The 26,437-nt window shown below is 38.5% G+C and overlaps 1 protein-coding gene across 2 annotated transcripts in view; it reads right to left on the bottom strand.

The window, feature by feature from the left end:
* LCLAT1 (lysocardiolipin acyltransferase 1) overlaps positions 1 to 26,437 on the bottom strand; it is a 115,543-nt gene that overhangs the window by 69,560 nt on the left and 19,546 nt on the right. For both annotated transcript variants that reach the window (XR_015797050.1, XM_007430891.3), the window contains exon 2: positions 6,784 to 6,952. Coding sequence is in view for 1 of the 2 variants with exons in the window: in XM_007430891.3 (XP_007430953.1) it covers positions 6,784 to 6,948 (165 nt within the window). In the remaining variant the exon portion in view is untranslated. The remainder of the gene's footprint in view (positions 1 to 6,783; positions 6,953 to 26,437) is intronic.

Genomic DNA, 26,437 nt, shown 5'->3' with positions numbered 1-26,437 from the left:
CAATTAGTGAAACAGCTGGGTTTCAAAATAGTATAGTGCTGAATATTTGCTGAAGATAGATAAAAAAGTTTGTCACTCAAAAGTTCTGTCACTAAACTTTTATCACTAAACTTCCTAGAAGCATTTTTGCTGACCTCTGTTAAAACACTGGTACAGATTTTAAGACAAGTTAAACTAAGGAAGTTCACAGACAGAAAGAATTCCACTCCCCTGCCCCCTGCAGTCACTAGGTATCTCAAAAAGCTTCATTGGAAGGCAGGAAGCTCCCATGAAAAATGTGGAATGGAATATTCAGGACCACTAGTGTAAAGAAGGATGGGAAAAATTCTATCTATTAACCTTCTTAGCTTATGCTAAGGTCCAAATGCGCATGAACAAGTAACTTGCCCAAGATCTCATAAGTATATGTCATACATGACATCTGAGCTCCAAGCTGATTTCCCTTCCAAAAATTACTACCCAGAATGCCACAATATGTCAAGTTGTCTATTACTTTTCTCCTCCAATTTTTTTCTTGGTAGTATCCCAGTGCCCACTAGGAGATGATACTTCACCAGAATCCAGGGAGTACCCAGGACCACAGTTTCCCTTTAAGTAAGATAGGTTTCTTGACATTAGGTTAGGCATAAATATCTAGTAGGAATCGTGGGTGCTTTGTGAGCTTTCATAACTGCTTATTGCAAAAGAAAAAGCTACACAATTTAGTGACAGATTAATATAATGGGTGGGGGGAGGAAACAGAGGAATTAAACAAAAAACAATGCAAGGATAAATGGTAATGTTATCCAAAATATAGAAGAGTTGGATGATGGGTGTTTGGAAAAAAAAATAAGAAGTTTGATCTTGTACATACCGTGCTTAGGAAGGCCCCTAACCAAACAGAAATACATAAAAGGAATTTGCAGATGAAAAATTAGAGTGAGAAAATAAAATTCTATACATAAAGTTGATACTGAGCTTTGGGAGGCTAGGGGAATGAACTTACCTAGGAAGTATATACAGACAATAAGAAAGCACCAAAAACAGGAATTAGATTCCCTGAGGAATTTAGTAGGGAAAAAAAAAAGGAAAGACAAGATTATTTCTAAAGAAATGAAGGGTGGAGTCCAAATATGTATCATAAACCATATCACTGCTCTGGAGACCCTCAAAAATTTCTGGAACCAGTGTATGTGTATGTGGTAGAGGATGTTTGAAGGGCTCCTAGGAGAAAAAGAAATCCCCCAGTTCTATGAACCAAGGTTTGGTGAATAGAGATGAAATATGGATAGCACCCATTGCAAAAAGAAATAAATCCAGTATATATGTGTATATGCATTTGTAATTAATCAAAGAAATAAAATGATTATTTATTACCAGCAGAATATGCAATATTTATTCATAGAGAAATGAAAACTAGAGCATATGTTAGGGTTTCTCTGAACTTTGTTCAGCAACTTTATTACACAACATGAGATGAATCATAATATTTACCAATAATTGTAACTCTAATTCAATAAAAAAATTACCAGTAAGAAAATGGGAATTCTTTAAATGAGTCATTATCAGTTTTCATTTTAATCATGAGAATACTGAAAAATATATATGAATTTTTGAAATAACTTTCTTACAAAAGAAAATTATTTCTAAAGAAAGGCAATGAATGTTTTTAAAATGAAGAAATGGTCAGAATAAGCACTTGACAAAACAGAGAAATATATTCCATGGAACACACTCATATGTTCACTATTCGTACTATCAGCCAATACAAAAACTGTCCTATTCTTAAAGCACAGAACTGTTTCTCATTAAAAACAGAGATTTAATATGTGACAAGTCTTTGGATGAAACTGGCCTTTTTTGGTTAATTTTCCAGAATTCTTATTTTAGCTAAACTATTACTTTGGAGTTCTATAGTCTTCCTACATCAAACTTCCTCAGTCTTGGATTGAGGAATACACAGGGTGAGAACTCTAGCAACATAGTGGGGTGGGACATATACTAAAATACTTTGCAAGCTTCTAGGCAAGAGCAAGATGAACGAATATAATGGAGCTGGAAACACCTAATGTACATCTGAAGTATCAGACATTTAGAATCCATTTTAAGATGACAGAAAGTTGCATATTGTTGAGTCTCTCTAAATGCTATTATCAGTCAGGGAGATAATAAATCCTACACCTAGAAAGAAAAGAGTCTACATTTATATAAAACTTTGATTTGCCAACATTTATTTACTCAAGCCTTCACCTTAGAAGCTTTAGTATTAGATTTATGCTTGTATAACCCTGCTTAATATGAATGCTTAGCATAAGACATTTCTACTGGCAAATCTGCCTGGGTGATTTCACAAGCATTTTTTTACATAAAATAGCAAAAGTGTTATGGTTAAAACAATGGAGGACAGACCACCCAATTAGCTAAATCAGTCAAGACAACATTTAAAAAGAGCACACAAGATTTGGGGGTGGGGTATAACTAAAACTTTCTGAGTAAATTTTTAAAAATCTTCACTATTATTTACACGAATATATTAGAATTAGCAATAAGTAGTGACCTTGCTAAGCGGAAAAAGGGCAAAGTATCCTGGACAGAGGAGACCTGACAGGATACAGAGTAAGCAAGATGACTTTGATGGAGGTAGGTAAGATCTGTTACCAAAGCAATGAGGGGGAAATATATTTTAAGTACAATACGCAGAAAAATGTGGAAGAGTCTTAGACAGACACCTCCCCAGTTCACATGAGTACAAGAAGGGGAGGAGGTATAGCACAATCAGACTTGCAAGATGCTGGTATTAGAGCCACTCTCAATAAAAGTAGTTTTAGCCTTCCTGTGGAGTTGATTCCTGGTCTGGTCCACCTGGTGGGGCTGACAGACAGTAAGACTGTACCACTGAAGCCCACTGAAGTAATACCAGCAGAAAACCTATCCTTTATCAGATTTCTCAAATAAAACAATATACATTACATAAAAAGAAGAAAACACAAATAAAATGAAGGGAGTTCAGGACTTTATGGACAATGTATAATAAACCAATATAATCATATTTTCCATTCCAAAACAGAACAGTACCCAGTATTCCATTTTTCTAATGGTTGCTTTTCCCTGATCCTCATTTTAGTAAATTTCTGGGTATCAATTATTCAAGGTGATGCCCTCTTTTCTTTCAATGTCCAATTTAGTAGTGCTTCCTTTCTTCCAGCTAATTTTCACATTTTTCTTTGCAGCAAATGGCTAAGACACTCAAGCTAATTATACTTTTTTAGGAGGAAGCATAACTGAATCCAATGGAATGTATGTCCCAACAAACATGAAGAAGCAGGAGGGAAGAACCAGTATTTAAGTATTTATTATACTTAAATTACAACTCTTAGCATTCTTCATCTTTAGCCAGTTTGAGTGGAACTACTGGGAGATGTGATTTAGCAACATCCTGAGGGCCTTACTTACCCCCCACCCCACCCAGGTTTTTTGCATACCTTCTCTTTTCAGTTCCTCTGAACATTCATCAGGAACCCCAACTGGTAGGGGAAGGGAGTATATGGGTTCCTCTTCAGACTCACCAAGGAAAAGCTTTCAGCGTAAAACTCCCAGAATTTTAGTTTGCCCATCTTAGTTGGCGCTTGATAAAGCAACAGATTTTTGTCCTGGAAATCATCTGTTGGCAATGTTTTTAGAATATAATGAAAGCCAGGAGAGCCATTATTCCTTCTTACCCCTCTTCCACAATCACAGTTACTGCAGATACAGTTTGAGGAAAGAGGTTTAAATACAACTTGGGAGTATGGAAGTTCTAGGTATTTTCAGTTAAAGGAATGAGTTAACCCTCCTCTTCATTCTTATTGGCTGCAATCTTACACACCTTGCTAAAAACAGCAAACCCATTCAGAATAGAAATGGGCAATGTTTCCTTATTTTGCAAGTACTTTCGTATTCTGCTTCTTAGGAGTAGACAAATCACCAATTCAAATAGTCAGTTAGATAAAAAGTGAGAAAATACATGTGCAAAAGTTCACCGAAGTGCTGAATAATTCAAAGGAACCAATCTGATGCAGTGAATCAACATTCAGTTCAAACGAATGATTGAATCAAAGCTTTGCATAGCTCAAGTGCTAATATCAGTAAGTCCTTTGACACTGGCTGAGTTCCTCAACAACTAACCAAACTTCCTTAATCTGGTTATCTGGGATGAATTTGTTCCTGATAATCCTGATGAAGTGGACAGGGTTCTTTGAACTGTTAGCTTGGCCTCTTGTGTTTTAGAGCTATGACCCTCCTGGTTAGCTAAGGCTTCCTGGGAGACAATATGTTACTGGGTCTTGTGGGGTGGGGAATTTATTCTTGAGAGAGAGAGAGCGGCTACGCCAACACTTAAGGAGGCTCAAGAAGCTGTTTCTGGACTGGGTTGGACAATTTTCAGCCTGTCTCCAACCTTCTCTTTTTAAGAAAAGTTGCTGAGAAGGTGTTCATGCTACAGCTTCAGAGAACCCTGAGAGAAGCAAGATCATCTGCACTATTTTCAGTCTGGTTTGAGTCCTGGGTATGGCACCAGAACAGCATTGATCATACTTGTGGATGACTTCCAGTGGGAGCAGGATGGGGACAGTGCATCCATCCTACCTCTCCTTGATCTTTCAGAGGCTTTTGATACAATTGATCATAGTATCCTTATGGATCGATTCTGGAGGGTGGGAGTGGGGAATACAGGTAGTCCTCACTTAGTGATTGCCTTAGACAGCAACCATTCACAGTTACAACGGTGATGAAGAAGTAATCTTGTGACCAATGCCCACATCTATGACCTTCGCAGCATCTCTCTCTCAGTCATGTGCTCACCATTACAGTCAATAAGTATGCATTGTCCTGTGTAATGTTGTAAGCACGGTTGCAGTCACATGATTTTTCACTTAGTGACCACTTCACTTAATGACCAAGTTGCTGGTCCCAACTGCAGTTCCTAAACAAGGACTACCTGTACAGTGTTACAATGGTTCTCCTCCTTCCTCTGCAGCTGGTTCTCCTCAGTGTTGATGTGGAGGAGAGATCCAGCCCAAGGCCCTTGCACTCTCTGCAGGGTCCCTCAGGGCTCAATGTTTTCTCCACTCCTGTTTAACACCTACGTGAAGCTGCTGGGTGAAGCTGCTTCATGCCCCCACTGGGGCATTCCTCCCTATGGAATAAGCCAACTAACAGCAAACTGGAGGAAGGGCTAAGAATAAATCATTTTCTCCAACATCCTTTAGCCTTCTTAAAACATTTATCTATAGTTTTCTTAGCAAAAGGTATATCTAGGTTATGCATCCCTCCTTGCCTTACTTGACCTCTTGGCAACTTTCAATACCAGAGACCATGGTATCCTTCTGGATCAACTCGGAGGATCGGGGGTGGGTGGCACAGTGTTGTGCTGGTTCACCTCTTTTCTCCAGGGTAAATTCCAGTCAGTGGTGATTGGGGAGAAGAAATCCCACCCTTGGCCCATACTGTGTGGCGTGCCACAGGGGTGGGTGCTCTCTCCTCTCCTATTTAACATCTACATGAGACTGCTGGGTAAGCTCATCTATCACCATGGGGCAGGGTATCATCAGTATGTTGATGATATCCATTTGTACATCTCTGCTCCTGGCAAATTAAGCAATGCTGTGGATGTTTCATCCCGGTGTCTGGAGACTGTGAGGGTCTGGATGGGGAACAACAGGCTTCAACTGAACTCTGGCAAGACTGAGTGGCTTTGGGTTTTGGGGCCCTCCAGTTCTAGGACTATGCCATCTTTAGTGCTGGATGGGGCTGCACTGCCCCAAACAGACCCTGTATGCAATCTGGGGTCTTCCTGGACTCACGACTCCTGTTCAATGAGCAGGTGGAAGCTGTGGCTAGGAGGGCCTTTGCACAACTTTGTATTCTGCACCAGTTGTGCCCATTCCTAAATCAAGGGTCACTCATGCCCTAGTCTCTTCCCAGTTGCACTATTTGTAATGTGCTCTACGTAGGGCTGCCCTTGAAGAGTATCCAGAAACTTTAGCTGGTGCAAAATGCAGCAGCGTAGGCAGTTATGTGTGTTTCTGGTAGAGAAACTACGAGCTGCACTGGTTACCAGTTTGTTTCCAGGTCCAATTTAAGATGCTGGTTTTGACCTTTAAAGTACTACATGGCATGGGACCGAGTTAACTGAGGGACTGCCTCTCCGCGATTACATCTGCCAGTCCCACTAGATCCAGCAGAGTAGGCATGCTAAGGGTTCCATCATCTAGGGAGCTACATTTGGCAGGCTCTAAGCAGTGGGCCTTTTCTTCTATGGCACCCACACTGTGGAATATCCTCCCCCTTGAGGTGAGGCTTCCTCCATCACTTTTGACCTTCCAAAGGTCCTTCAAGACCTGGTTGTGCCATCAGGCCTAGGGACCCCAGGGGACTGGTGAACTAGTGAGGTGGCTCTGTTATTATTAACATCCCTTCACCCACCACTTCTTCTTAGCTTTGTTTTTATAGTTTTTAATTTTTTCTAATAATAATAATGATAATTGTTTTAGGCATGTATTAACTGTTTTAGCTTTGTTGTACGCTGCCCAGAGTCACTTGTTTTGTGAGATGGGTGGCTATATAAATTTGACAAACTAACAAACAAATAACATCTAGCATAGTTGCCATTAACCCACCAAGCTCAAGCCATTATACAATCCTTGTCTAAACATTTTACACTGACTTTTAAAGCATATTATCTGACATGACACAAGTAATATATTGTTTTGGAACATGGGAGTGGGGTGAGGAGGGGGTTATAAGATACACACATAAGCAACTTACCACTGGAAGTGTAAGCCAAGTGGCCACAACACGATCAGTAATCCAGCGATACCAAGCTGGGGAAATAGACATCAGTGGCAACAGGGGACCAAGCATGAAGATGCTTCCAAAAAAACTTGCCAAGAACAGTGCAAGTACAAAATAAATCCCTTTCCATGACACCATGGCTCTGAAAGACAAAGGAACAAGGATTTAGTAAACAGCTTTAATGCTGACTTCTTCCCAAACAACGTCTCTTCTGCTCTTTCTAGTGGTGGTTTTCTATTTTTGTTTTGAATTATTTGCTTTACACATTAAATAAAAGTAATAATTATATATACAGATAAATAATTCATACATACTAAGAAATAAAACTGATACATACAACTGATGGTTAGAATATCAGCCAGTGATACCACTACCTGAAACATTTATTTTGGAAATGAACTGACTTTTGATCTATCCCTGAACAGACTCAAAGCACCAGTTTTTATCTTTAAACTATTAGGTTTTTAAAAAAGTGGCATTTTTTAAAATTCTGCACCCCTTCTACTGAAAAAAGTGGTACTGGCCAAAATCATGGTTGCAATACACTTTCAAATAATTCAACTCATGGTCAAACTTATAAAATTACTCTTATAAAATATGTATCAATTCCATGATGAACATCTCATATTTAATGAATCAGATATATTAAAACTGCTTTTCTGACTAAATGTGACTCAATTCCAGAATATCCGATCATTTGCTAGGAATCTTTCCATCTTAGCAGGCATCTTACTATCATTAAACAAATTTGGAAACACTAATTTTCCAAATTAGAAACTATAAATAGACTATTTTCCATTATTTAGTATTAAACTAGTTGTTTGCAAGAAGGAAGAGGGTGCTCTTGTTCACGACTCTGAACAGCTCTGTAAAAGATCAGTTTAAAATTGCATCCAAGAATTTGCACAGGACAGACAGGAAACTGATGTTTTCAATTTTAGGGGAAAAAATAGCAGTGGAAAAGCAATCTGTTCAGCTAACTTGTTGGAACTCTAGTTCCACCAACAGCACATTGCCCAGAAGTTAACTACACAAACTGAATAATATATAAACACAAGTGGACTACACAAGCAACTCAGCTTTTAACAAATATTCTAAATTACATGCATGTTCATAAAAAAGGATGGTTTTGGGGGTGGGGGGTAAATATCAGAACATGAAGAGTGAAAGTACTGTCTTTTTTTTTTTTTTTGGAATTTACTCAAACTCATATCCACAGATTCTAAGATTCTAAAAATTTTCAGCTTAATGTTTTGCTTTCAAAGTTCAGGTAAATAATCAAAATAATAGTGGAAATCATACTAGTCCTACTAGATCTAAATTTGGTTGAAGTGTCACCTTTTCCTGAGATTAAGTGGTCTGATTGGTATAAAACTCTAGCATGAAAAAGCAGTTACTCATTATGACAAATATACAATACCACGGTTTAGAGCTGCTTTTTAAAATCTGTTCAGCAGTCCTCATTAATTTTTATTAGAATAACTTACATCTCTATAGACCATTCCTGGAGAGCAAGAGTTATAAACATAATCTGTTTATGTCTGTGAATGCTACCAGATCTGGGTTGAAAAATATTCAGATGATGAGTTAGATGGCAGCAAAGATATGACTGATTACATGCCATCAGGTCATTTTCAACTACTAGCAACCACGTAGATATTCTTCATTATGATCTATCCATAACCTGTTCTTTCAAGTCTCCCAATGGTGCACCCATTGCCACTGTAACTAAGTCTATCCACTTTGCTGCTGGTCGTCCTCTTCTTGTCTTTCTTTCCACCTTTCCCAGCATTACAGCCTCTTCCAGAGCTGGGTCTCACATAATGTGTCTGAAGTACAATAATCTGAGCCTGGTCATTTGTGCCTCGAATGAGAACTTTGGGTTGATTTGTTCAATGATCCATTGGTTTGTTTTCTTGGCTGTCCATGGTATTCTCAGGAGTCTTCTCCGACACCAAAGTTCAAAGGCGTCAATACTCTCCTTATCCTGCTTCTTTAAAGTCCAACTTTCTCTTCCATAAAGTGTTACTATGGAATACCATGCCTTGCACAATTCTGATTTTTCTAAGTATAGATATATCACGGCATTTGAATATTTTTTCCAAGGCCTTCATGGTTGCTCTACCAAGTGCTAGTCTGCGGCGTATTTCTTGACTGCTTATTCCTTTAGGATAGTTGATCCTAAAAGGCAGAAGCTATCCACAGCTTCGATATCTTCATTGTCAAGTCTAAGGCTGGTTATTCTACTTGTTGTCATTAGTTTGGTCTTCTTTATATTTAATGTTAGTCCCATTTTTTTCACTGTGCTCTTTGACTTTTAGTGCTAGGGCTTGCAGATCCTTTGCATTTTTGGCTATCAGAGTAGCGTCATCAGCATAGCACAGATTATTGATCTTTCTTCTTCCAATTTTAAAACCATGTATAGAAAACCCTAACCCTTTGCTGCCATCTAATGGGCTCCAAGAGATGTGCAGCCCAGATCTGGTAAATTCAGATGTAACAGCAAAAGACAATTAGCACATATTGTAGTTTGAAAGTAAATTCAAATTAGGCCTTGATATTATGGTGTAGCAGTCTCTCATCTTATGATTTTGGCATGCAGAGGCTGTCGCTCATTATTTTAGACTGAAAATGTCATACTGATTTAAAATGCACTCAATAAAATAGAGTGATCTTGGTCAGGTAGTCCATTTTGGGATTCTGAAAACATGTTATGATTACAGGAAGTTCGTGGGTTAAGAACACCTGGGTTACAGATGACCCATAGTTAAGAATGGAGCCTACTGTAGCAAAATTTGAGTTAAATACACAATGATTCAAGTTAAATACACAATGGTTCGAGTTCATTACATAATGCTACTTATACAGTATTATATAATAATACTGTTCTGGCTTACATACAAATTCGATTTAAGGTCAGACCTTGGGAACGGAACTCGTTCTTAAACTGAGCATTACCTGTACTCACACATAGTGGTCGTGGCTAATCAGAAAATGCAAATTTACCAGAAAGCAAACCGATCCACAATATCCTCTTTACCTTTCCTCTCTACCTTATCACTACATTTTTTCTGGTCACTTCCAAACAACATATTTTGCAGCCCTATTTTGTTTTTCTATTCTAACAATGTATTAAGAACATAAGCATTCTTGGAAATAAAGATAATCCTTCAGGATGACACTCTGTTTTGAAGCATGTTAGATTCCCAATTCTTTTTCATTAAAAGAACAAATAAAATATAATCAATGAAGCCTGGAGCCAAAACGGCATCAGAGGAAGGTAACCATGAATTAGTGAGACCACATGAAATTTCCAGTGTGAACTCTAAATAGTTTTATTGCAGCAAAATACAAGTTATCCTTTTTTTTCCAAAAGTAAAAGAATATCCTAAATGTTGGGCTATCCACAGCCCACAAAGTTTGCCTAAAAATCCTATACTTGATCTCCAAAATGACCTCAAGTTGTTTCAGGCCTCCCCTACATGCATGGATATATATACCTCTGTGCACCTCGTATCTGTTCTAGAGTCCTCTGAAACAGATTTGAGGAGTGGGTGGAATAAAAGAAAAAAAATGCTGTTAGTAGATACTATTCTATCAACTGACCTAAAATGCTGGAATTTAAAATAACTGCATAGGTTGAGTGACATAACAAGGCACACTTTCAGAAAGAATATTCAATTATCTGCCTCTATTTTAATAAAACCACACATGCTTTGTCCTAGTGGAGATTGGCAACAATCATTGTTGTTCTTTTGAAGTTACTCTCCAAAACAAGGACACTGGATTTTTGCTAAATCATTCATATTTTTTGGGTGGAAAACACATTTTTACACAAATTTTAAAAAAGCCATCTTTATCATTAAACACAACTAAGCCTATTTTGTTAATTGGTTAACTAGAGGGTTTTTTGGGGGGGGGGCTGAAAGTTATTTTCTTATTGGAGGAACATTTTTATAAAGATTTTAAAGTATCATACAAAAGCTTTATTCTAAAATAATTTTCCACCTATAAAAAAAGATTGTTGAAAATTGTATGGAAGAATTAAGTTACAGTTCAAAGCGGAGACTGGAAATTTTGAAAGATACAGTTCTGATGTACGTAAAATATCTCTCTCATCTATTGCTTGGCAGAACTCCAGGTTATTGCTTTGTACATTCCCATTTTTGTTGCTATAGCAAGAGAAAAAAACATTGTGTTTCCAGGTAACAGTAGGCAATAAATCCTAAAATATTTAGTCTTGGTTTATAGTTAATTTTAAACATTCTTGGCTCTGAATATCAAGTTACTTTCCAAAACAGTTGCATTTTTTACTCCAAAGTTTATTTTTGTAATAAGCTTCAACATAAATATCACATGAAAATATACAAAATAATAAAACCAAAGCATATAATAGTGTAAGAGTTATATTAACCCCATGTAGGAAACCTAATCCATACAGAAACTCTTTTCAATTATTCTTAAATAATATAAAACAATTTCTTAATTATATCCTTCCAAAACACATAATCTAGTTCAAAGTTCCTGACCTTTAGTAGTCAGGAATTGTTTAGTAGGAATTATTTAATAGAATATTTAGTAATGCGGTATCTCACTGCTCAAGCTGGTGAGTTTTGAAACCAAGGTAGCTATATGTAAAAGGATGTATGAATGTTGTTTGTGACATCACCATAAACTGAAAACTTGGTAACCATCTTATCTACTATCATTACAATATATTTCTATCCTTTATTGTTTTGACTGTGGCACTTGCTTTTATATAAATTTAAAACCAAACTTAACATTTTGCTTTAAAAACATATCATTCCTGTCTCTCTCTCAAAAGTAACCTCACTGATTCAACAGAATTTAATCACACAGAACTAAGGGAGAGTATTTTACTAATCCCAATAAAACTGCACATCAATATATAAGTTCTCTATAACTTAAAACATAGTATGCTTTTTATCTTAGTCTTTCTTATTCTACACTATGAGTAATCAGTTCTCCTTTTTCTTCCAAAAATTGAACAATTATAGTTACATTTTTACAGCAACTGTAACCCTACCTTCTAACTGGTGCAGAACTCTATTATGTGAAATATGAACATTACACATTTCAGTGACAAGCTTGTTATTTCTTCTAGGTTTTCAGATATTTTGATGCAAAAAATATTCTACCTCTCAACTGCTCCATTACACTGAGATTTCACTCTAATAATAGATCTTTCCTCCCTTCTCTCGTTATCTTTTACAAGAAATTTAAGTACAGGTACTCCCCAGTTTAAGAACAAGTTCCATTCCCAAGGTCTCTCCTTAAATCAAATTTGTATGTAAGCTGGAATGGTATTATTGTATAATACCGTATAAGTAGTATTGTGTAATGAACTCAAACCATTGTGTATTTAACTTGAATCATTGTGTATGTAACTCGAATTTTGCTACAGTAGGCTCCATTCTTAACTATGGGTTGTCTGTAGCCTGGGTATTTAATCCAGGGACTACCTGTACTATTTACTTTGACAGTTTACAAAGTATATTACTTCTGCCCTTTATATGACAAAGTCACAAAACACACTTCTTACAAGTCACAGCTTGTTTAGAAGTAACAAACCAGGAAGCCTAATTCAGATCACATAGTAAGTTTTCAATTCCCATTCAGCCACCAATTTCATAAAAGACATGAAATAATATGAGATCTATTCTTAATATCAGGTTAAAAATAAGAGGTTCTTTTGCTTTTAAAATTAAAGATGTCCAAACAGCTACATAGTAGTTGGGTTTGGCCAATTTCACTGTTTAATTCCAGCTTACAAATGATCAGCAGTACCACAAATGCCATAAACTGTCTTCTAGACCAACTACAAAAAAATAAACCATGAAAAGAAAAGAATGTAGTCTGTCAAACAGAAGTACTTTTTCTGCATATGACAAATGACTTGAGCCAACATATAAAATTAGGTTTCATTAAATTACTAAATTTGATCAGTGAGCCGACATATAAAATTAGATTTCATTAAATTACTAAATTTGATCAGAGTAGTATTTCAGTTTATAGCAACAGGCAATAAAACTGTTTCTTACTCTTTAGAACTACTAAAATTTCAGTTTATTTTTTAGTCAATTACTAAGCAGGAATCCCATCCAACAATCTCTTTTTCAATGAACTTTAGTACATATATTGCACAACATCTACTAAAAGGGAAAAAAACAAGAATGGAAACAAAGCCAGAACAAATAACCCAATTCAATTTTAGTGTAAGACAACATCTCATACACTGACTTTATAGCTTATAGGCAGATGGTACTTGCTTGCTCACCCTCTGAAGCTTTCTTTGCTTTTACACTTTACAGGGTAAGAATGGAACCCCATTTTAAGGTCAAAGGATTAAAAAAAAAAAAGTATAAAAAAATCATTTGTAAACATGCACCAGAAACATAAAGAGCCCATGATCCATAAGAATGTTCCATCTGGTGATCACTCTCCATGTTTACAAGCATGCTTGGGTATTCCATAGCTCATGGTATAAACCTGACAAACACATATATCCTTTCTTTTACCATTTAATGAGTGAAATCTTAGATTGTGGATTATTTGCACAAAGTTTGCATTTTATTAAGAGCAAAACAGGCTCTGTTTGCATTATCCACATGCTTACGAGGGGGGACCCAAAAAAAGCCGGAATTTATTTATCAAAAATCGTGTATTTATTTTTACATGTTCAAACCTCAGTCACCTTCAAAGTACTCTCCGTTTGATGCAATGCACCTATTGAGATGTTTTTTCCACTGCTCAAAACAGGTTTTGAACTTGTCGATTGTGATGCCTTTTAGTGCTTCTGCCATTTTTTGTTTCACCTCCTCCACATTGGCAAAACCTTTCCCTTTGAGGACGTTTTTCACCCGGGGAAACAAGAAAAAGTTGCACGGGGCGAAATCAGGTGAATAGGGACAGTGGGGCACAAGGGTCATGCCTTGTGCCCGTTTTTTGGTCAAAAACAGCTGAACATTCAACGCGGTGTGTACAGGTGCGTTGTCATGGTGGAAGAACCAGTCACCTATTTGCCACAACTCGGGATGTTTCTTCCGCACATTGTGACATAACCTTCTCAAAACTTCCTGATAAAACTTTGGTTGACTGTTTCACCCAGAGGAACAAATTCCGAGTGCACAATCCCTCTCACATCAAAGAAACAGATGATCACTGTTTTCACGTTTGACTTTACTTGTGCTTTTTTGGGTCATGGGGATGTGGTAGTTTTCCATTGGCTGGATTGCTGATTCGTTTCGGGGTCGTAGGCATAGCACCAAGATTCATTTCTGGTTATGACTTTTGAAAAAAATCAGGGTCAGCCTCCAACTGCTCCTTCAAAGCATGGTATGCAGTCAAGCGATAGTCTCTTTGTTCAGGCGTGACCAAGCAAGGCATGAATCACCCATCACGAAATAGGCAAACGCATTGAAAGAGTCTCTAAAAAAAAAACCTCACTGAAGCCGAATACATCCTCTCACAACAACCCAGCTGGTACACTGATGCAGATGGGTTCCTAGAACACTCACCTAGTGGGGGAAACCTGTACAACAAGGGGCCCGCCCTCCAGAAGGTAATTCCAAGTTTTTTTGGGTCCCTCCTTGTATATTTGCATTGAAGAAAAATAAAATATGAAAGTATGTAAGTCCGAAAGTATTGCACAGATGATAATGATTACAGGTAGTCCTCACTTACTGACCATTTGAAGTTACAATGGTGCTGAAAAAAAAAACTTTATGGCCCATTTACAACCATTTATGACCTTCACAGTATCCCTCAGTTACATGGTCACCATTATAGTCAATACCTGTTGTCCTGTGCCTGACTGTAGTTCCCCTCCCCCTTGTAGAGCAGAGAGATTGGATACAAAGTGTTTGCAAGAAGGTAAACTGTACATAGAAGAGAATGTACATATTCTCTTCTGTTAGGTGAGTTGTTTGCTCTTCTATACATCAAAAGCAATGTGATCATGCCAACAGCCTAAGCTGGGAGTTGCGGGCACACTATGCAAACAGCTTACAGTACTCTCTTGAAATCTCTTTCTCTCCAGTCTTTCCACTCTGCAAGGGGAGGGGGAGGAAAAAAGGAAGTGATTTCTGTAGGCAATTGGCAATCTCTCCTTTGCCTGACCCTTTCCCACTGCCTATGCGATCACATTGATCTCAATGTGTAGAAGAGCAAACAGCTGACTCTAGAAATCTCTTTTTTTCCAATCTCTCTGCTCTGCAAGGGGGGTTGGGGAGAAAAAGGAAGTGATTTCTATAGGCAATTTCTCTTTTCCTGACCCCCCCCCCCCACCGCAGAGTGGAGAGATTGGAGAGATAGGGATTTCAAGAGAATAAGCTGTTTGCATAGTGCATGCCCGTGGCTCCCAGCCCTGGGCTGTGGCATGATCACATTGCTTTCAATGTGTACAAAACAATAAGCAGGCACTCAAGCATTCCAAAGGGAGGGGAACGGTTAGGAGGCAAACAAAAGCAAAAGGTATGGAACTGACTAGTCTTGTCTCTTTCCAGATGGAAAGCACAGTCGTGGTCATGTGATTTCCCACATAGCAACCACTTCGCTTAGGAGCACAGTTGCCAGTCCCAGTTAGGGTCGTTAAAAGAGGACTACCTGTACTAGCCAAGTATTTTTTAAGCTTTGCGATTGCATCTTCTACTTCTTTTTGAGCAGCCATCAGTTTCCTACCCTTTCAACTTCTAGATGGATATAAAGTAATTAGTAAACAAACAAACAAATAAATAAATAGCTGTTTTTATGAAACATAAAGCCATGACAACAGACTTTCAACCAGCAGACTTCCTCTTCTGCTTTCCTTGCTGCAATCCTTCCCTCTCTACTTCTCCAAATCAGTCTTAGAGATGTACTTATTTATTTATTCCTCTAGTAGCTCAGAGTGATATATAGACCATTCCCCATTACATTCCACCCCCCACACACAACAAATAAGAAGCAAGTTGGATTGAGAGAAAATGACTGGTTCAAAAATGAACCAGTGAGCTTTTCTGCCTGAGAATTTTCTAGTCCAGTATCTTAACTACTACACCACTGGCTCTTCAAATTCATTAGATTATTTGTATTTATGAATTTTACAGACATGACAATGGAAGCTGGCTGTAAGCCAGCCACTCTCTTAGCCCAATCCACTTCGCAGGGCTTTTATTGTGAGAGGGAACATTATGTATGCCTCCCTGCACAAAAATAAAGGTGGGGTATAAATCTCATAAATAAATACACATCTACTACATATTTTATTAACCTATTGTGCTAGAAATTTAAAGTGCATAAACTAAAACCTGAAGTAAACCTTCTGGATGAAAGTTTGTACTCTATTACCTCTTTCATTAAATACATTCCTTAAATCCTGAAATCAGTATACAATTTAATGTTTTACTTTTATTTTCTTCCTCATACCCATCTTGGTGACATTGCTGGTCTACTGATCTCAATTTATACAAAATGTACACACACGCAACACATGCATGTAATATGTGTGCATGTACAAAATACATACATAAACTGTACTCAGAAAGTACTCACTCATGTCCATGCGAGTTATGGATGTAAACTGTTTAAGTACCTATATCATCTATACATACATACATACATACATACATACTAGAATTATAAAAACAGCTTTTAGTGAATACTCTTAAATATTTTGGTGTGTCTGTTTTTGCCTGTTTATTTATTTTGTTTGAAGGATCATTGTTTTATTCCATTTTTACATAACTTTTAAAAAATTGTTACAGGTTTCTTTAAGGAATTAGTAACTTCTTCAAGAACTACATGGAGGGATTAGTTCTAAATAGGAGAAACATTATTAATTGCTTTCTCAACTGCTCAGAGCAAAATGAGATGGCTACCAATTAATAGGGAATATTAATTTTTCCACTCACACAAAACCTACCCTGAAAGAGAACAAATTCAGTGCTACCAACAGTGGTGCTTGAGAGCAATCTCAGTGTTATTTTCAATTAATTAAAGAGTCAACAATAATTTGTTCTGATAAGAATGCACTTCTCTTTGAATTATTCTAAGAATCTTTGCAACTAAATAATCCCCAATATTTTTTCAGGTCATCTTATTTTCCTCGACCGCCCGATTCTACAGGGTATTGTATTAAACCTAAAAGTCACAGCAAGAATAGAAATTGCTATGGATCAGGTTTTTAAAAAGCAAAGCAGCTGTCTCATAAAAGGTGATGCATGGAAAGAAGACTACTTGTTATTAACAGTGGACCACTGTTCATAAAGTCTCCCAAAATTTGTATTTGAACACCAATTCAATTATCTCACTAAGGAGGGGGGGGGGGAACCAAAGAACTAAGTTGCAACTTGATGAATAATTACAAAACTCTGTCAAATTTCAAGTACCTACTTGGACAGCTTTCCAGCCACAAAATGGTTTGATTACTACATTTCTATAGCCATCTGATTCCCTTTTAAACATAACTGAAAGCAATAGCTCTCAGGGCATTTGACCTGCAAAAATGAATTTAGTTATAATTTCTTACTATGGAAGAAATTGGAGACAACTGAGGAAAAGAGTCATAGCAGAAATACAAGGCATGGAAACCCTTATTATATGGATATGTGTTTGTCTAGATAATGGGACTTGTTCCTGCTTTTGTGCAAACCCTCAAAATCTGCTCCTGAAAGTTGGAAGACTTTTCAGGACACACTTTAAAGATAGATGGGGAGCTGAATCCCAAGAGAGTTCTTTTTCTCCCAAGCCCTTTCAGCAACAGAAATCTATCACTGGATTCTATCCTTTGGCTGTATACTAGAGCCAAATAGTGAAACTTGCATTGATTTTAAAAGAGCTGCATCCTTCCTTCAGAATGGATTTTTTAAATGCTCTCATACGCAAACACACAGAGTTGCTACAAACTTTGAGCAGCAAATATGTTTGCCACATGTACACCAATGCTACAATGCCATTTCCTGCAGCAAAGATGTGGAAAATTCAAACATGGGCCAAATCTGGGTTTTTCAATGTTTGCACAAAGATGCTTAGAGGAACTGTTTTACATATTTAATCCAGGAAATACTATAGAAATATAATATTATATGCAGCAAGTTTGTCATAAAGTGTACAGGCTCTCATGAAGTCAGAGAAATGTGGAAGGAAGGAAGGAAGGAAGGAAGGAAGGAAGGAAGGAAGGAAGGAAGGAAGGAAGGAAGGAAGGAAGGAAGGAAGGAAGGAAGGAAGGTTGGTTCTCATTATTATACAGATTCCCACTAAAGCAAACTGGATAGATTACTTAAAAATAACTTCTTAATGAAGAAATTGATTGTTCATTCAGTTCTATTTCCTGAGTTTATCCAGTTTGAATAACAAATGACCAGTGAAGTGCTCAGCAGATTGTCTTAAGTAAGATTTGAGGTTTTGTTCTTACCTCTTTGCTTTATTTTTTTTTCCTTCACTGAACCTTATTTTTAGTATAATTCAATTTCATTTTCTTTAACAGAATGCTGGACCAGCATGTCACCAACATCTTACTTTTCACAAGAATTACATTTATGACGTCACTTGTTCCACACTCATCAACACATACAGTGGGGCAAAAAAGTATTTAGTCAGCCACCAATTGTGCAAGTTCTCCCACTTAAAAAGATGAGAGAGGCCTGTAATTTTCATCATAGGTATACCTCAACTATGAGAGACAAAATGGGGGAAAAAATCCAGAAAATCACATTGTCTGATTTTTAAAGAATTTAGTTGCAAATCATGGTGGAAAATAAGTATTTGGTCAATATCAAAAGTTCATCTCAATACTTTCTTATATATCCTTTGTTGGCAATGACAGAGGTCAAACGTTTTCTGTAAGTCTTCACAAGGTTTTCACACACTGTTGCTGGTATTTTGGCCCATTCCTCCATGCAGATCTCCTCTAGAGCACTGATGTTTTGGGGCTGTCGCTGGGCAACACGGACTTTCAACTCCCTCCAAAGGTTTTCCATGGGGTTGAGATCTGGAGACTGGCTAGGCCACTCCAGGACCTTGAAATGCTTCTTACGAAGCCACTCCTTCATTGCCCGGGCAGTGTGTTTGGGATCATTGTCATGCTGAAAGACCCAGCCACGTTTCATCTTCAATGCCCTTGCTGATGGAAGGAGGTGTTCACTCAAAATCTCACGATACATGGCCCCATTCATTCTTTCCTTTATATGGATCAGTCGTCCTGGTCCCTTTGCAGAAAGACAGCCCCAAAGCATGATGTTTCCACCCCCATGCTTCACAGTAGGTATGGTGTTCTTTGGATGCAACTCAGCATTCTCTCTCCTCCAAACACGACGAGTTGAGTTTAGACCAAAACGTTCTACTTTGGTTTCATCTGACCATATGACATTCTCCCAATCCTCTTCTGGATCATCCAAATGCTCTCTAGCAAACTTCAGATGGGCCCGGACATGTACTGGCTTAAGGAGGGGGACACGTCTGGCACTGCAGGATTTGAGTCCCTGGCGGCATAGTGTGCTACTGATGGTAGCCTTTGTTACTTTGGTCCCAGCTCTCTGCAGGTCATCCACTAGGTCCCCCCGTGTGGTTCTGGGATTTTTGCTCACCATTCTTGTGATCATTTTGACCCCATGGGGTGAGATCTTGCGTGGAGCCCCAGATCAAGGGAGATTATCAGTGGTCTTGTATGTCTTCCATTTTCTAATTATTGCTCCCACAGTTGATTTCTTCACACCAAGCTGCTTGCCTACTGCAGATTCAGTCTTCCCAGCCTGGTGCAGGTCTACAATTTTGTTTCTGGTGTCCTTCAACAGCTCTTTGGTCTTGGCCATAGTGGAGTTTGGAGTGTGACTGTTTGAGGTTGTGGACAGGTATCTTTTATACTGATAACAAGGTCAAACAGGTGCCATTACTACAGGTAACGAGTGGAGGACAGAGGAGCCTCTTAAAGTAGTAGTTACAGGTCTGTGAGAGCCAGACATCTTGCTTGTTTGTAGGTGACCAAATACTTATTTTCCACCATGATTTGCAAATAAATTCTTTAAAAATCAGACAATGTGATTTTCTGGATTTTTTCCCCCATTTTGTCTCTCATAGTGAGGTATACCTATGATGAAACTTACAGGCCTCTCTCATCTTTTTAAGTGGGAGAACTTGCACAATTGGTGGCTGACTAAATACTTTTTTGCCCCACTGTACTTTTATTTAATTTTAGAGAATCTGGAATATGGGACGCACAAAGAAAACAATGACCTCATCTCAAAGGCACCTGCCCAAGCTGTGAAAGTAAGCAGTAAACCTAGCTAAAGGCTTTTCAGGCCTATTATACCCTATTTCCATTTATAAAATTAGACATATGGGAAAACATCATTTATAAAATGATCTCAAAAATATCTGCAAAATACCTTCCTTTAAGTGAATTAAATAATCCTACATGAGATCCAATATATACATTATATAGCTTCCTCCATCAGTATGTGAATTACTAGATTATTTATTTCAGAGTCTAGGGAGGTTTTATTATTATTTTTATTTTTAATATTCCTCACATATGAGCTTCCTGAAAAAAATAGCATATCAAGACCAAATGCTTTAGATCACTTGTATTAGTTTTCTGCTGGCACTGACCTTACATCTCTCTTCATTAAATAGGTAATTCACTTGTCCAGTTATACAGGGCATCCTCACTTAACAGCCACTTGTTCAGCGACTGTATGAACTTATGACATGCTGAATGAGTGGTAGTTACAATTGGCTCTCGTACTTAGATTGGTTGCAGCATCCCCACAGTCATGTGATTGTGATCTGGGTACTTGGTGCCCAGCTCGCAATTATGTCATAGCATCACATGGTCACGTGACTGCCATTTGCAACCTTCTTTGCCAGCTTCCTACAAGCAAAATCAATGGGGAAGCAACAGGTGGTTGCAAATCACGACCACATGATGTCCTCACTTAGCAATCCGCAGTGATTTGCTTAATGATGGCAACCGGAAGTGCCAGAATTTCTGTTGCTAAGTGGCGCAGTCACGTGATATCATACTTTACAACTGTATCACTTAGCAACAGAATTCCGGTCCCAATTACCATCATTAAATGAGGACTACCTCTACAGCATATATTGTCAAAGCCTTAGTTATAAGACAAAGAGGTATCAAGCACCTCAGAACTTAGAGGACTAGCAATGCTGCCCATGCCATTCCTCCCTCCCTCACATTAGATGGGTGCCTGATCTGAACAAAATCATATTTTCCTGTTGTAAATGTATTAAACAAGACATCCAAACAGGATTCCAAACTACAGTATAAATGAAGCGAACATTTTTCTCTGTGTCTTAAGTGCATGCTACATATCTTTGAAATTAGCAAAGAACTGAAATAAAGGCCTGTTCATAAGCCAAACCAAAAGATGCACCTCTGAGAACATAATATGTTATGCTCCACAACCTAGACCTCTAAATAAACTGGCCTTCCTCCATCAGTATGTGAATTATGAGAGCTCAAATCCAATAACTAGGTTTGGGAAAGCTGCCCTAAATGATTCCCATAACTGTTGTTCAGCTAGCTATACTATTTCCAGTGCTGAGAAAACACATCCAATATTACATAAATTGTGGCTGACCACTGAAGATGTCATTAATCTTTTTTAAAACTAATCTATAACAAATTTATTAAGTATCATAATTACAATTACCTGATTTTACCCATTTTTCAACAAGTGTTGAGTTCCTCGCCAATGTACCTTTCTCCTTTTCTTTCAATTTGGCTTTACAATTAGAAATCCTAAAAACATTACTGGGATTACAGTAGGGGGTCAAAGCAATGATTCTATTATATTCAGATTATATTTTAGAGTTTATAAACAGATCATAACTTTCTAATCTCACTTCATAGATAAATTTGATATCAAACTGTCTGGTTATTCTAGTAGTTATAGTAAATCAAACTTAATGCTAGTGGAGTGGCGCTTTAGGTTATATATTTGTTTACCTTGGTATAAGAATTCCCAGGAAGCTTTTTGAATTAGTAAATCTGAACTGATCTGTTCTGATATCCATTAAAAAATATCTAGTTGAGCAGGTGGGAGTGGTAGCCAGGAGGGAATTTTACCAGCTTGCTGCCTTACCTGGAACACCATGCACTGAAAACCATTATTCATATTCTTATCATCTCTCATCTGGATTACTCCCTTCACTCTATACAGGACTGACATTGAAGGCTACCCAGAAATTTCAATTCTTCCACAATACAGGGGCCTGAATGATTTCTGACCAGTAAGACTACTGCCATGTTATATGGATGCTGTGGGAGCTGCACTGCTACCAGTGTGTTTGCATGTGCAATTCAAGGTGCTATTTTTAAAGCTATATATGATTCAGGGCCAGTATCTAAGAGATGGCCTTTCCTAGATAGATATAACCTGCCTAATCTGAACAATCAGAGGGCACCTAATAAGCATCTCCAGCTACCCTCAAGTGGAGGTCCAATGGTGGGCTTTCTCTGTGGAGGACATTCTTTGAAAGAGCAACCTACCTCTTATGGCAAGAATGGCCCCCACTCTCATAGCTGTTTGAAAGCTGGTAAAAACCTAGCTCTCCCAGAAGGCCTTTGGGATTGACTGTAGAGTCATCAGCGTCAGAGTGAAGTTTGATATTAATATTAGTATCATTCGTATCTATATACTGTATAGAAACTATTTGGACTGAGGGGGTAAATCACTTCCATAAATAAATGAAAATAAATCCTCATCAGGACTGATACGTGTATATCAAAACTCTGGTATGTCCTCATTCCCTTCTTTCCTCAGCCTACACTCAGAAGCTATTGAGAAAAACAAGTATTTTCTGTGGTAAGTAAAAGCTGCTGTAGTGAATCATCTTCATCACTTTACCCCAAAGGCTAATTCATGAAGAGAATGGTTTAGATAGACTTGCCCCCTCATTAAGAAGAAAAGCAGAAAAAAGACCCATTTATTTGTTTGTTTGTTTAACCAATTTACATCGCTGCCGATCTCACATATGTGACTCTGGGCAGCTTACAGTAAAAATTGATAAAAACTGAATAAAACACATACAATATAAAACATAAAATACACAGCACCTGGAATCTTAAAACAACCTTTAACACAACCAGGAGATAAGCTCTAACACACCTCGAGCCCCAGACTTAGGCACAAAACCAAGATTTCAAGGCCTTGGGGAAGACCAGCAGGGTCAGGGCTAACCTAATCTCAGGTGGAATGATGTTCCACAGGGTGGGCACCACAACAGAAAAGGCCCTCCTCCTAGACCCTGCCAGCCAACTCTCCTTAGCTGACAGGATTGGGAGTATATCCCTCCTGCCGGATCAGGTAGGATGGGTAGAAACAACCAGGAAGAGGCAGTCCCTAAGTAACCTGGTTCCAAGCCATGAAGGGGTTTAAAGGTGACTAACAGCACTTTGAATTGCACCCAGAAGCAAACTGGTACCAATGCATCTTGTGGAGCAATGGTGTCACACGTGCTGAATAACTGGTGCCATTAACTGCCTGCACCTTGGCATTCTGCACCAGATGAAGCTTCCAAATACTCTTCAAGGGCAGCCCCATGTAGAGCACATTGTCCAGTCTGGAGGTCACAAGGGCATGAGTAATTGTAAGCAGGGACCCTCCAGTCCAGGAATGGGTGCAACAGATATCCCACCAGAAGTTGTGCAAAGGCCCTCCTAGCCCCAGCTGCCACCTGCTCCTTGAGCAGGAGCTGCAAGTCCAGGAGGACTGCTAGATTGTACACTGTCTCTGTGTAAGGCAGTGCCATCTTATCCAGGACTAAAGACGGAAGATCCCAGAGCCAGGAGGTCCAAAAATCCAAAGCCACTCAGTTTTGCTTGGTTTGGACTGAAGCCTGTTGTGTTTCAAGGGTCCCACTGCCTCCAGACACTGAGACACAATCTCCAAGGCATCACTCAGGTGACTTGGGGTGAAGATATAATGCTGAGTATCATCATCATACTGATGACACCTCACCCCAAATAATTCGACCTCACCCAGCGGCTTCATGTAGATGTTAAACAGTAGGGGAGAAGGTACTGAACACTCCACAAGGGAGAAGTCATGGACTGGACCTCTCCTCCTCATCAACACTGACTGGAACTGACCCCAGAGGAAGAGGAGAACCAGCACAACACATTGCTGCCCACCCTCAACTCCCAGAACCAATGTAGGAGGATACCATGATCAATGGTATCAAATGCCACTGAGAGCTCAAGAGCCAGGATGGATGCACTACTCCCATCCTGCTCCCACCAGAAGTCATCCAAGAATCAATGCTGTCTCAGCCCCATACCCAGACCTGAATCCTGTCTGAAAGGAGTCCAGATAATCCATTTCTTCCAGGGCCCTCTGAAGCTGCTTGTGAACTCCTTCTCTACAATCTTCCCTAAAAAGGGAAGGTTGGCAACAGGATGAAAGTTGTCCAGAATGATAGGTTCCAGCAATAAGAAGGGCCTTAATAAATGGCAGGACAACCCCCTCTTTCAAAGAGGAATTAGCCACTGCTCAGATCCAATCACATGCCCCCTCCTGGATGGGTCTAATGTAAAGGTAGCCAAATTGACAGCCACGAGAATCCTGTCCTGTTCCTCAGGTCCAACAGGATCAAACTCCGCCCAAATAACTAAGCCAGCTCCAGCCCCCGCAGGCTCCACAGGACCTGCTTCAAGGCCAGAGTCCAACTTAGAGCGGATCTGACTGACTTTACCCAACAGATGCTGAGCGTATTCCTCCCATGCTAAATATAACTCCATGTTCTTTATAGAATATTTGGAGCAAGGTGGTGGTAGTAAATTGAAAGATCTCAGGAGAAGACAGTAACAAATTTATATCCAGTAAATCTTGGCTATTACTGAACCTACCTTCTTATCATTTTGTTACTTTAGTTCATGTTGTTTTAAAAGACCTTTCACTTGAACAACAAAGAGAGAAAGCAGACTGTTTCCCAGACTTCCCTGCTTTTCAGCAATTGGAAAGATGCCCTGGGAGATTGAAGCATAGACACTGAAACTCAAATAGAATTTATTTTTAACAGCATACATATATCAAAGGAAAAAAGCAGCTGTAAAAGAGCAAGTGCCATGATTGGTCCTTACCCAGTCATTCTTTGATTATATGTCCGATACAGTTTCTACCTTATATGGAAGGAAGGAATTGTGATAGAAGACACTGCATTCAGAGCCTGATGTGTTTTGTGAGTTGTGAGTGGCGTGCACAACACCTTATACTAATCAGACAGTTAAAAAATAGAATTCTGATCTAATCAGACTCGTCTGTCATTTCAGGCTCTTTTGCGAGCCTTACTTTGCAGTTGCTATTTATCTTCTAGATTATCTGGTTAAAGCAACTAGAAAGCTACTAGTCTGTCCTCCTTACTTCAAGCTCATGACAATAAATCTGTACTATCCCTTAGTGCTTAGCCACTTATTTTACCCTGTCTGATTCCCTAAAAGTCTGTACAGAAATAATTTGGATGCTCTGGGGGCCTTCTACCTCCCACAATTTGTAGACCTCTTTTGCAAGTCTGTAGGAAATAAGGGGCATTCAGGTTACAAATGAAGTTATGGCACTCAGAAAACATATCCACCTTCTGCACAAGCCCAAACTTTCACTGAACTTCAGCACATTTAAACCTAGCTAAATACAAAATATGATGCAGACATAGACCTACAAGAAGTCAGTATTTATGTGAAAGACCAAAATATGGGCTCTATCCTCAAACTTACAACACAAGCTATACACAGAAGAGAGGATGAGGAAGATAATTTTGAACAACTGGATGCCAAAGGGTAAATGATTCCAATGGCAAGGAGCAGCAGAGAATAAATGCTCTGTCAGGGGATAAATGCTATATTCTTGGGTCTACCAAGGGCAAGAAAGTTAGAAGAAAAAAGGATGAAGGGACATAGGGAGAGCAGACAATGAAAGCACTTAGGAGCCAGTGGTAGGTGCAATAAAGAATAAAGCAATCATAATAAATGAAATGAATCAGAGATAGTTTCTATCTTCCTGAAGGCAAAAGAAAAATGAATTATGACTAACCTTTCACATCAATTTCTATGGGACTTATGACAACATCATAAAATATACCTGTAAGTTGCCACTCATTCCTTTAAACAGCAGTCTGTCAAGGAAATATTACCCTATTATGTCACCTTAATTAAAAATGGTTGGCATTTTCCACCAAACCATTATGAAAGGCACAGGATTAGTTAAAAAAAAATAATTTTGATGTCTTTAAAATAATGAATGCATATTCCAATGAGTCCATCAGAGTTGGGCAGTTAATACATTTAAATAAAATAATTAAAATACTATTATGAATTCAAATAATGTTTAATGGATATGCATATAGAACTCCCATCATTTAAATCAATACTATCCTATACCAAGAAATTAATACAGGTAATCCTAGCTTAACAACCGTTCGTTTAGTGACTGTTCGAAATTACAACAGTGCTGAAGTGACTTACAACTGATGCCTGAAGTTATGGCTGTCACAGCACCCCTGCAGTCACATGATCGCGATCCAGGTGCTTGGCAACCAGCTTGCACTTACAATGGTTGCAGCGTCCTAGGATCATGTGAATGCCATTTGTGATCTTCCCAGCTGGCTTCCACCA

Source organism: Python bivittatus, unplaced genomic scaffold, assembly GCF_059951505.1.
Source record: "Python bivittatus isolate LINGU-HERP-01145 unplaced genomic scaffold, Pbiv_v1 ctg000020_np1212, whole genome shotgun sequence".
In the NCBI taxonomy this organism is placed as follows: Eukaryota; Metazoa; Chordata; class Lepidosauria; order Squamata; family Pythonidae; genus Python; species Python bivittatus.
Note: the sequence above shows the minus strand (reverse complement) of the source record. Positions and strands in the feature narration are given on the sequence as shown.